The following is a 12,743-nucleotide window of genomic DNA, read 5'->3' on the forward strand; positions in this document are numbered from 1 at the left end:
CTTCTGTGTGATTCGGCCCCGTAGATCCCTGCGGTACTGCAGGTGAGGGTAGGGGTGAGGCCTGCAGAGAGTGGGGGACTGAGCGAAGGAGAGGCTGCGTTTTCAGAAACGATTGGGAAGCATTGAGTTGCATGCACGGCAGATGAGCAGGGAGCTGCAGAAACTCCAGAGAAGAGAGGGAGCCCAAGACAAAGCAGGACAAGCCTCTTTCTATGGGAAACAAAATTGCTTGCCTGTGGCTTCCTGAGGTCATTTCCAGCTCATGCTAAGCACCATGTGGTTTACCCCTTGCCCTCCAAATGTGTCTGCAGGTATTCTAGAAGGATTTGATCCCCCTCACCCGTGCGGTGTGCAGGGCTGCCCAGCTGGTTACGAATGCAAGGACTGGATCGGCCCCAATGATGGGATCACCCAGTTTGATAACATCCTTTTCGCTGTGCTGACTGTCTTCCAGTGCATCACCATGGAAGGGTGGACCACCGTGCTGTACAATGTGAGTAGAGCTGGCGGGGACAGGGCAGGGGGAGGGAAGAAACCTGGAATGAGGCTTCCGGGGTTGTTTGGGCTGGTTAGTCTGGGGACAGGGAGGGCTGGAGCTACATGTGTGTTGTGTGAGAAGTCTCAGCAGTGCGTAGCCCTCCTTTGTCTGCCCTGTTGCTAAGTGGAAGTTCATGGCTTCTTAAAACAATTAGGAAACTGCATCCTATATTGGATGGGTGAACAAACCAGTTAAATCAGATCCACTTAATAGGTATAAAGTATGTGGGTTTGACAGGGTGGTAGGGTATAGTGAAGGGTACCAAAAGGAGTAGATTTCTTGGTTGCTGTCCTCAAAAAGCTTACATACTGTCAGGTTGGGAAACGGTTACAGTTCCCAACCCTGGCTGCGCGGTAGAATCAGCTGGGAACTTTAAAAAAATCGCACCAGCTGGGCTCCATCCCAAACCAATTAAATAGGAATATCTAAGGGTAAAGGCCTGTCTTTGACTTTTTTTAAAGCTTCCTCGCTGATGCTAATATGCAGCCACTGTCAAGAACCGCTGCATTACACGCACATCAGGAGCATGCTTAATTGTAAGACCCGCCAGGGATGCTTGTTAAAAATTCAGATCCACAGGCCCCTTCTCTCGGGATTCTGAGTTTGTACAGCTCTGTGTAGTTGGTGAGCTGTGCTTTTAACAAGTGGCCCTGTGATTCACATGGCATGTTTGGAAGGTTCAGAGTTGGTGCAGAAGACAAGGATGTCTAGCCTCCTGTCAGGGATGTTGAGGATTCCTGCATGGGCACAGGAGATAGACAAGGTGACCATGAAGTCTCTTCTGCCTTCCAGAGTCTGACTTTAATAAGTTATCAAAGGCACAGTGGAGACTCTAAGTTCAAACATGATAGGCAGGGGGAGGTAATGTGGTTTGATGCCCATGGAGCCTGGGTGGGCAGAGGAACCTGGGCAGGTGCTTACAAAGGGCTGTGCCCTTATATGTATTCAGCCAGCCCACCCCAAGGCAGATACCTTCGGAATGATCACCCTTCTTATGTGTGTATTGCACTGCCTGCCTTTACCTTAAGGTGCCCTCTGTTTCCTTCAGTCCTTCTCTTGATCATTTTAACCTGATTCTACCTGTATAAAACCTATCAGGTGTGGCACAGGGTGGTTTATACAAAGCACCCTTTAAGAGGAGCTCTGGGTATAATGTACACTAGAGGTAAAGAAAATGCTGTGTTTCAGGAGAGACTCACCAGATTGTAACGCCCAAAGAGCAAGGATTGTGTCAGGCCTGTGCAGGGAAGTGCTTAGTAAATGTCCATGGATCCATTCCCACACAGGATGAACAAGGCAGGACTAAGAAGCTTTGCAGAAAAGAGTCATAGGCTGTTATGCTAAAGCTCTAAAGGGCAGGAAAGAAGTCCCAAGGACCAGCTTGTGCCCAGCAAGCCCAGGGTTAGGTGTGACCCAGAAACCCCTGGAGGACACTCTGGGATTCTCACCAGCCGTGTGAAGCAGCCAGAAGGAGGGAATGCAGGCGAGGCTGATGAGTGCCTTTGCTCCACATTTGAGATGTGCAGGTTGTCTTGAGGCCACGTCACTCAGATTAGCCAGGCGCCTCTAGAAATTAGAGCATTGGTCCTGCAGAGGCTGGTGGCACTTGTGGGGCTTTGGGAGTGACGTATTTCAATTATATGTGTAGACTCACCTAAGTGATGTGATAAATGCATTGAGAGCCTGCAAGGAGAAGTGTTGTGTTTGAGGATACAGGCGTGCTTGTTGGTCCTCTTTAGCCAAGGCTCAGATGGTACTGAGACAAGCAGGAGCTGCAGACAAGCTGAAGAACTGCTCACCATGTGTGCGTTAGTTCGTGTGTTTGCTCATTCACTCATCCTTTCAACATATATTAACTGAGCACATACTATATTCCAAGCACTGTGCAAGGCACTAGGGAAATGGGGAGAAAAAATTGCCATGATTCCCTTTCTCACGGTGCTCTCCTCAAATTCCCATCTCTCTCTAGTCTTCTACGGACTATAGGTACGGAGTTCACACAAAGAGATGGTGATTTTGCACCCTTCCTTAGTTTTGCTCCAAGGAAAGAGGGAGAAGAGGTCAAGCTACAGACCTTTCATTGTATGGGCTCCCAGGGCTGCAGACTCATACCCTCTCTGACTTCCAGCCTGTCAGTCACTGAACTTCCATTTACTGAAGGCCTCCTGCTACCCGGATGGCTGGATCCAGGGCGAGGAGAACTTCCCTCTTCTCTCTCCCTCTCTCTCTCTCTCCATATACATATATATCTATATGAATATATATGTATATACAGGTTGCATACCATGGAATTAACTGTGAACAAGTAGTCAACTTAGTATTATAAATGCATATTTACATATATGTATGTTTTTGCATATACAAATCAAAAATCACTCACAGAGCATTAACTCTACCGGCACCAGTAAGATGCAAAATAAATAGCAGTGTTGATTTCCTTTCTACCCCTCCTCGTTCTGGCAAGGCCCAGTCCACCCAGCTGCTGAGCACTGAGAGAAGGGGAGCCCCTATTTCCCAGTTCAGTGCCCCTTCTAGTCAAGGGTACAACAAATACGTAGGATTTATTGGCACCAGTTATACCCAAACCAGTAGGAGAACCTTCAGGTTTACCCAGCAGGAAGAAGCCCTCCGAAGCAACCTTCTTACGTGCAATGTAAAATGCGTCCCTCTTCCACTGCACAGACTCTTCCTAAATGCCTCCCTGTGACCTTGGGTTGCTCTGCCGTTGATTACTGTTAACTTCATTTGCACGTGGCTTTTCTTGTTATAACGAGTTATTATAAGAGAGGAGGGTTCTCATTGTCAGGGCAACCTGGGGTTGCCCACGCTTCATTGAGTCTCTACCAAAACTTCAACTCTGCTTGGTCAGACTCCAGCCCTACTCTTGGCTTCCCTCCCTCCTGTGGCGGAAACAATGCAAAGCGGCGTCCAGTTCTGCTGGCGGCTTCCACCTGTTTTGACTGTCTCTCCCAAAGGTCTCCTCAAGCTGCAAGCTCTCCCCCGGGCTTCCTAATTGAATTTCTTACATTTCTCCTGAACTTGGTGGGTATTCCTTCTCCAGTACGATATGTTCTCCTTCTGATCAATGCTGTTCACTCAACAAATGTTACCGTGGCTCAGGTGCTAACTTCTAACCCTCCTCACCTGGGCTGGAAGTGGCTAAGGGAACTGACTTTCTCCTGGTACTCATCTGAGTCTCTTTTCTCTTTCTTTCTGGCTTTATGATATCTGCTGATTCAGTTAGCTGTTTTCTTGTATCAGGACTGATACTCAGGTTGCAGAGGTTCCGAATCCCTATCTGTAGTTACTCAAATCTCTGTTCTTGCGGTCCCGTATTTTTCATTTGCATTTCTGTTGTCAGAGCTATTTCTCTTCTCACCTGCTGTTGGTGAACTCACGCAGATGCAGAGATCTCTCGGAGGTGTGCTGTCCCTGCAGCTTTGCAGGTGTGCCTGCTTATCTGCTGCGACTGGGCTGCTCCGAGCTGCTTGGTAACAGGGGTTGGTGTGGACCACACTGGCTGTGGCAAGAAGAGGCAACTTGTGGTCTGGATGCTTCCTGAGAGTGTCCTCACTCCTCAGAGGTCCTTTTCTCTATGACACTGCCTGTGGCTTCCTTCTAAGTTGCATTCTCCCAGCTGCCACAGCCAGTATTGGCTAAATGGTTAACTGCTATTCACTTTTTGTCTCACTGGATTTTGCTTATGGGTGTTATACATGAGCGTGTTGAAAACGTAACATCCTATCAGGGTTGATGAAAAACTGCCGTTCTTTTCTTGACACGCCTCTGATTTTGTGGTATCTACAGAGGACATTTTGGGTTCTGAGGTCCATGAGACTAGGGCACGTGTCTATTCAACTTCGCTTCAGTTTGCCCCCACCGCCTCCTGCACATGCCCTGGTTATAGCAGATCATACACAAAACTCATGTGACAAATCGGTGGCAGGAGCCTGTGACCATCTTATGGTGCTAGAGCAATAAGGTGGGCCAGCTGACCTAGGATCAGGTATATAGTTGGTGGAATTTGTAAACACCTGCATCCGGGGTCACTCATGCTCTGGAATAGCCCGCTGTTTCCCTGTGTTCCCATCTGGGCTGTCCTGTCCCTGTGTCCTTGCAGCAGGCTGAGATCCTGTGATACAGACGACTCTTGAAATCTGATACTAGTGTCTGTTCCCCTGCAACTTGTCTCATCCATAAGTGGATCCTGGAAGTTAGTCTGTCCTCTTTCCCATGGAAGCTGGGAGGCAGGGTGTGTGTGGCTAGTAGGAAGCTCAGGTAACTTCCTCCTGGTGGGACACCTTGTTTGCCAGGTTTTCAAGGAGAGGAGAGAGTAGAGGGAGAGGGAAACCATTTCCTGAACTCATAGTCAAGGCTTTTCTCCTCTCTGTTCACATTCCTAGGTAATTACAGGTTCATTCATTAACTACTTATTCAGCATAAATTTATTAAGTGCCTGTTATGTGCCAGGTACTATTCTAGGTGCCGGGATACAATGGAGACTAAGCATAGAAAAGTCCCTGCCCTCGGGAGCTCACATTCTAGTGGGGAAATACAGAACAGAGCTAGCATATGGTGTATCAGATACTGAGAGGTGCTATGGAGAAAAACAAAGTGGGGAAGGGGGAAGTTGGCTGCAGTTTTAAATGGAGCTCTCAGGGAGGGCCACATTGAGAAGATGGCATTTGAACAAAGACTGGAAGCAGGTGACAGAGTGTCCCAGGTGGTAATCTAGGCAAGGAGTGGCCCCGGTGGCTGGGGCAGCAAGTGCAGAGATCCTGAGATGTCTGTGTGCCGGTGTTTTTGAAGAGCAAAGGGCCTGGTGGGTGGGAGCGCCGTGAGTGAGGGGAGATTAGGAGGAGCTGGAACCCACGGCAGAGCTCCTGGGGCCTTGAAGGCCATCGTGAAGACTCCGGTTCTCACGCTGAGTGAGATGGGAAGCCGTGGAGGGTTTGGAGGAGAGGAGTGATATGATCTGAGCTATGTTTTAAAGAGGATCACTCCAGCTACTTTGCTGGAGTAGGGCTAGAAGCAGCGGGACACATTACGAGGTCACTGCAAGGATCTAAGACAGAAAGGATGGAGCTTTGGGCCAGGGAAGGAGCAGTGGAAGAGGTGAAAGGTGGCTGGGTGCCGGATGTATTTTTAAGGTTGGTGGATTGGAGGTGAGCGTGAGAGAAAGCAGCCAGAAGAGTGCAGCTGCATCTGGTAGGCTGGGTGAGATTGTAGGTAGGGGACGTTGGGTGGGAGATGAGATTTGAGTTTAGATGTGCTAAATTTGCCATGCTTATTTGACATGGTAGTATGGGGGGGAGTTGAATCAGTGAGTTCAGGGTAGAAGCCTGGGCTGGAGATATAAATTTGGGAGTTTTCAGCATGTAGATGGTATTTAAAGTGATGAGACTGGACATAACCACCAAGGAATGACTATGGATAGAGAAGAGAGGAGATTCCAGGACTGAGTTCCGACGTTAAGACGTTGGGGCGATAAAGGAGTTACCAGCAAAGAATACCTGGAAAGCGCAGGTAGGAAGGAGAGAGGAAATCAGAGGGTGTGGTTTCCTGGGGCCAAGTGAAGGGAGTGCTTCCAGGGGGAGGAAGTCGAGGATGATCAAGTCAGCTCCCTGAAGAAGTGTTTTCCCTATCGTCTCATTATTTAATTGAAAAAAGTATGTACTATAGAACCTTGCTAATAATTTCTTGGAAATTTATGTAAATTACATCCACAGATTCTCTTTAATTCGCATCCATATTTACTCTTTCAAAAGCTTTTAGATGCATGCTTTGCTCACTTGAGTCGAATGCTGCAGACGGGATGGGCGAGGTGAGGGCTGAGAACCTCCGGGTGCCAGGAGCAGTTTGAGTGGAGGGGGGGAAGGGTTTCAGAGAGCGCTGGAAACAGTGAGTACAGATCGTCGTGCTGAATTTTATTTGAAAAAGAATCAGAGAAGAATGGGGCAGATGGAAGAAATGCCATCTATGTGTGGATGGGAATGATGCATTTGAGATAAAATCACTGTTGATGAGGGAGAGGGAGGAAAATCGGGGAGCAGTCTCCTTGAGCAGCTGTGTGGGGGTGCTCTGGAGCACCGGGGCAGGGCTGGGCTCAGGTGGGCACTGCCTTCGTCCACCCACAGTGTGAGGAGGGAGGGCAGAACAAGTGGCTGCAGGGGCTGGTCCGTGGGTAGACGTGGCGTCGGAAGCGGGTAGCAACTCTCTTCCTATTGCTTCTGTTTTCCCAGTGAAATAGGAAGTAAGGGCATCCGCTGAGGGTGGGAGGAGGAAGATGCTGGAAATTCGAGGAGAAGGTATAAAATAGTTTTCTGGGAGCGCGAGGGAGTAAGTGGAGTAGGGAAATGCATCTGGTTGCCGGGCAGCGGCAAGGACCCACTGGAGTTCGTGGTGACAGAGCTGCAGCGAGTCCAGTGAGCGTGGTGTGCCTTCCTCTGGGCACATTTAGCCGCGTGGGCTCAGGCACGACGTAGGTGGAGAGTTGGCTCTCGGCAGAGCGGTGGTGCCAGGTGAAACGAGAGAGGGTGCCGAGAGCGACTGGGGCACCGCAGCGGGGTGTGAGCTGGGTCGAGAGGAAAGAGTGGGGAGAGACAGGGAGAAAGGAGGAGAATGAGTGGATGATAGACCCTTTTTGAAATGTGACTCTCGAGTCTGCTGGACGAATTCAGTCTGTGGAGCGAGTAGAGAGACCTGTCTCTTTGCATTGGAGAAGTAGGAAGTGGGCTTGGAAACCAAATGTTCTCGTTTCTAATTCGGTGCTCTCGCTGCCCCCAGTAGCAGGGAAGGAGCGTGTGTGTGCATGCGTGTGTTGTGCATGTGCGGAGTAAGCTGTGACTACAAGGCGCGGCACACCTCTGGCCCCCCTGTGACATCACTCCTGGGGCGCCTGGCTGCTTCGGCTCGATTCAGAATGTTGACTTGGGGAACATTTGGGGACTGAAACCCACCAGTCCCGCCTACCACCTCACTAGCATTGTACTCTGTAATCTTGTTTTCCTCCTCGGAGTGTCTGTCTAATTCTTTTTTTAAACACATTTATGTTGCAGCTTCTGCTGCTGCCTTTGGCTGCCTGTTCTCCTGCTAGTTACTTGTCCTCTCTAAACCCCGCAGTGCCTTCCTCCCGGCCCTGCCTGCTGGGCCTCAGCCCTCCCCTCCCTGGCTGCGCCCCTGGGAAGAAACTGGGGCTTTCTTTCTTTCTCACGCTCATGAGATTCCCATCCATGGCTGCCCCCACCCTGGGATTATTCCTACTCTTTGCATTTCCATCTTGCTTTCTTAATACTTGGTCCAACCAGAGATGCCATCGTGTTTGGGTTCATTCCAAATGTGCTAAGTTTGCCTCTTGATCTGGCGCCTGATTTCATGCCACGCGCCAGGCCATTCTCCTGCTCCTTGGTGTGTGCGGATCCCTCAGGCTGGCACAGGCCTCGGCTCCTTTCTTCCAGCCCACTCGAACACACAGCTTAATTTCCAGTCTGTGGCCAGAGGCCCCAGGTGCCTGATGTGTCACAGCGCTTTAGGCTATGATCCCTCTGTTCGGAGGCGACACCAGGCCTTAGGACAAGAGGGCAGGAGTCAGTGGAGGTAGTGCGCTGGTGACTCGGTGGCCGTTTGGGGTACTTGCCACGGGATCACTCTGGAGCCCGGATGCTTTCAGACTCTGGGCCAGGCAGGGAGGGCACGGTGCCAGCATCCAGCACATGGGGACAGCCAAGAGGTCCCTATTCATTTTTTCCTCCGCTTGCCATGCCCTGGAAATGGCTTACGAGCAGTTTCTTTCCATGGCCTCAGGGTGTGGTCCATCAGGGAGGATAGTTTCCGATTCCCAGGCCACGCCCAGGATCTGGTGGACTAGCATCTCTAGAGGTAGCGTGAAGGAATCTGTATTTTCCACAAGCTCCCTCCTGGTTCTGAGGCCCCGCTGAAGTTGGAGAACCGCTGCTGCGTGTAGCTGTCATTGTCGGGCAGCGGGAGGGCAGAGCGGGAGAGCGCTGGGCAAGGCGCCGCTGCCTTCAGCCTGCGCCCGCCCGATGGAGTTCCGTCACTCTAACATAGAGTGGCTGCCACACGGTGGGCTCTCAGGAACGGGTTAATGTACGGACTTGAGTCTAGAGAGGGGCACACGCATACTCACGGAACAACGGGGCCAATGGGACATAGCGAATCCTGGGGAGATGTATAAGCAGAGATCTCTGGGAGGGCCGAGCTGGGGGTGGTTCATTTTAGGAGTGCTTCCAGAGAGCCTTGCAGACTCCGGAGGGACAGTGAACTCCAGGGCAGCCGGCGATGCCAAAGTGCAGCCTGTTGGTCAGAGGAGTCAGAGCTTGTGATAGGCCGGGGGTGTCACTTACCTACGGGGCGCTTAGATGCTATTTTACATTTTTACTTTTTTTCAGGGACAAGGCTCAGAAACTGACTTTAAAAGGCTGATGGGAGAGAAGGATTGGGAGTCCTAACTTCCTTTTAACTACCCTTTCCTAGACCCTTCCTCATTTCCTGTCTATTGAAACAATATGCATAGGTTTGCATATCTTTGCATACATAAAATTTTACATGGATCAGTTAGATGTCAGCTTTTTCTCAGTGTGAAGTTCCAGCTGAAGCTTTCCCTCCTGACCTACGCTCACGCCCTCAGTTATGCCTCAGCTGCCTCCCAAGGAGAGGGAGGGATTGAGCAGGGTCCCTTCCCTCCAAGGTGCTGTGTCTTCTAGGGGCCCCACTTCACACTGTGGAGAACTCTTTGTACAGGAACTCCTGGGAGCCTGCACTCCCTGACCTTCGACAACGTTCTCCCCCTTCCTTGGGCCCGGTTGTCTGTCCACAAGAGGAAACAGGGTTCTCCGCACTCACAGGGGGTGCAGAGCAGTGGAGTTAATTATAAGGAAAAGATTTTATATGTGACTGGTGAGTACAGTTTTGGTTTATCATCTGCATTGGAGTATGTCTGACGTCCTGAGAAATCACAACACTTAAAAGAAAATGCAAAAGGCAGGGTTGAGACCAGCCACAGAGGACCTGGGATCCTTCTGATTTCTAGCCCCCTCGGCTTCTCCTGTTTCTCTCTTCTTGAGAAGCAGTAGCCCAATTGGGGCCTTTCCTTCCAGGGCACAGTCTTCCTCACCCCCGGGAGCAGGGGGTCCTAGCACCTGTGAGAGTCAGAGAGAGGGGACCACTTGCATTTCCACCCTCCTGCGGGCACTCTGCCGAACACCTCCCTCCCCTCATTCACCATGCCAAGGCCACCGGCCTTCACCCTGAACCAGGGACTTGTCAGCCAAGACCTGTGGATAGTCTTTGGGGGCATCTATAAAGTTTGTTTCAAATTTTGTTAATAACATGTATCTTTTAACTACTGTATTTTCTTGAGTCTAAGATGCCATTGATTATAAGAGCTACCAAAAATTTAATGGCAATATTTCAAGAGGGGAAAACCGCCACTACATTCTATATGGTGTGTATTCATATATGCTGAGTTACACAACCTTCAACTGCAGGGAGAGGTATACTGTAGAATTGAGGATATAGAAAATTAAGGAAAAACAACTAATTAAAAAAGCCACGCATAAGCAAAGTGTTATAGACCAAATTTTCACACTTGGAGATCACCTGTGATCATACTGGCTTAATTCCTTTTTTGTGCAGACCTTGGAGCAAGCTCCTTCTGCCACCTCTGTAATCATCTGAGCTTTGTGTAAATGTGCTATTGATTAGAAAACTTGTCATTCTGTTAGTCTTTTTTTTCTTAAAAATCAGGCCTGAGCTTGTTTGCCTACATAAAGTGATATAAGTGAGCACGCTATTACTTTTCTGTATGATTCAAGGTTTTCTCAATACTGTGAAACTAAAATAAAATATAAAAATAAACTGGATGCCAAAGCTGATTCAAGACTGCGACAGTCATCTATAACCCCAGCTTCAGATTTTTATCTTCCTAAAAACAACCTCATTTTTGAGTGATATTTCATAAATGTTCTGCATTATGAATATATTTATATTAAGTATAAAAAATACACTTATGCCAAAACATGTCCCTTTGTAAGTTTTATGCATTGACGTTCTGATGAAAATCTTGTTTGAAGAAAAAGATTGCTGATGCCAGAGGTGCTAGAACATAGTGGGTAGGAATCCCGGTCCCATCTTTACTACCTGTGGGACTTGGGCACCTTATTTAATCTCTGTGCCATTGTTTCTTCGTCTGTAAGGTGAGGTTAATTAAGGTACCTACCTAGAGTAAGAATTAAATGAGATAACATGGATTAAAGTCTCTGGCCCGTGCCTGGCACATAGCACTGTGATATTAGAAATTGTTATTTAAAAAAATTTAAAAGCATTCATCAGGAGTAGACAAGGAAAGCATCTTCTTCCCCAGGCCCCCTGTACAGATCTGCTCCTCGTAGACTGGTCCCTTTCTCTCCGTCCAGCCACACTGTACCTTCTGTGTGCATCTCTGCCAATCTTGAGTCTGTGTTCTTGGAATCACCTCCACAATTCTGGTGCCACCTCCTCCACAGAGCCTTCTCTGACTATCCTTGAGAAATTCAAAGGAGAGGAGATCTTTCCTCTGAGCTTTGTCCCCCAGACTTAAATGTCACTAGCATTCATTGGGTGCTTTTCCCAGATTCTCTGTATTATTTAGTTGTCTTTTGGGTGTTCATGTCCCTTTTCCTAATCTGAATGTTGTTCTGTCTTCTGGCATCAACCACAGTACCCTAGACCTGGTTAAGTGTTCGGTAAACATCCATCGATGAACTGAGTTCACAGAGTAGCTGCAGGAACCCGCCAAAGACACCCTGGCTTCCAGACGGCCCGGGCCATGGGGGGACGCAACACAGATTCTGTTCCCAGCAGGCGAGCTGCTGTCAGCAGGGACACAGCCAGGGCTCTCGGCAGTGGCTGTCACCACTGCTGCTACAGACTCTCCTTTTCCTGCTTCACTCCAGCTCAGCTCCCTCTCCCTGAACAGCTAGAGAAAGGAGAAGGCCAGTGGAAAGTAGGGGAAAGGTAATTCATTTCAGTGTTTACAGCGGGTTTGTGTGTAATTAGCAGTTTATTTCTGTGCCACAGTTGGCCTCCTTGGCTTGGAACCTGGAATGGCTTTAAAGAGACCCATACCCAGGCAATCTGAGGGACAATGAGGACTTTGGAACAGAAGGAAGAAAAAGCATAAAGCATGCCCTGGCTTTGGTGCTGATGTGTGACCAAGGGCAGCTCCTAAATTGAAGTTTCCCTTATCTCTTCCCTGGGCCTGTCCCCACGATTTTGTTTCTTGAGTCACTTTCTGTAGCCAAGCTCCATTTTTCACCTTTGTTCACATCAGCTTGGGATTTGGCATTTTCCCTGTGGATAAGGGAACGGCCGCTGGATCCCCTCCTACCACAAGCCCCATGACTGCAAGCAAAGCATTTGACCTCTCTTAAGTATTCAGTAGAGGAGTAAATAAACTTGCATCAATCTTGTCATCAGTACCATGGGGGTAATACTGCCCACTGTTTCTACCTCGGAAGAACCTTGTAACAGTGACATGAGATAAAGCACGTGAAAGTGCTTTGAAAAGTACATTCATCCCTCCCTATGTGAGTGCCCTTGTTATGACTTTTTGCTTATATGAGCTGTGCACTTATAAACTCAATTTTGCTAAGTGAGCAAGGCTGGGTGTTTTTGCTCACTCAGAGAGGGTGTCTAGTTGTTTCAGGGACATGTATGGCAGATTCTACTATCATGTTGTCTGTTCCTTAGCATGTTTGCGGTAAGTCGGTTCTGTGTTCTGAGTGCTCTCATGTCTTCTGTTCTTGCTTAGAAATAGTGTTGTTCATATTATGTACATATTGAAGAACATATCCATATTTGGTGCAAAATGGGATTTTTAAGTGTAAACACCAGTTCTTGCTAACTTGCATAATCTCTGAATAACTGGCGAAGTGCTGATGTTGCAGCTGCTTCCAAACTCTAACGTGGTTCAGGACTTTTCCCCACTTGTGTTAGGGCAGACCTGACATTCGTCTGCAGCAGTGTTCCGGAAAGGCTGGCATCATGAGAAAGTAATGGCAGTAGAGTTTTTCCTGAAACTATCAATTGTTCAACTGCGAATTGAATTTAAAAATTTAAAATGTTAATGTCCTTTCTTGGACAAATAAAAAGTTAGCAACCCGATTGCAAGCCCAAATTCTTTTGTTTTTGTTCTGTGAAAATCTTA

At 48.6% G+C, this 12,743-nt stretch overlaps 1 protein-coding gene across 3 annotated transcripts in view; it reads left to right on the forward strand.

The window, feature by feature from the left end:
- The window catches only part of CACNA1E (calcium voltage-gated channel subunit alpha1 E), a 312,817-nt gene that overhangs the window by 95,396 nt on the left and 204,678 nt on the right, over positions 1-12,743 (forward strand). For all 3 annotated transcript variants that reach the window (XM_045536358.1, XM_045536356.1, XM_045536357.1), the window contains exon 6: positions 312-493. In XM_045536358.1, coding sequence (XP_045392314.1) covers positions 312-493 — 182 coding nt within the window. The remainder of the gene's footprint in view (positions 1-311; positions 494-12,743) is intronic.

The sequence above is a fragment of the Lemur catta genome, chromosome 23 (assembly GCF_020740605.2).
Source record: "Lemur catta isolate mLemCat1 chromosome 23, mLemCat1.pri, whole genome shotgun sequence".
NCBI lineage: Eukaryota > Metazoa > Chordata > Mammalia > Primates > Lemuridae > Lemur > Lemur catta.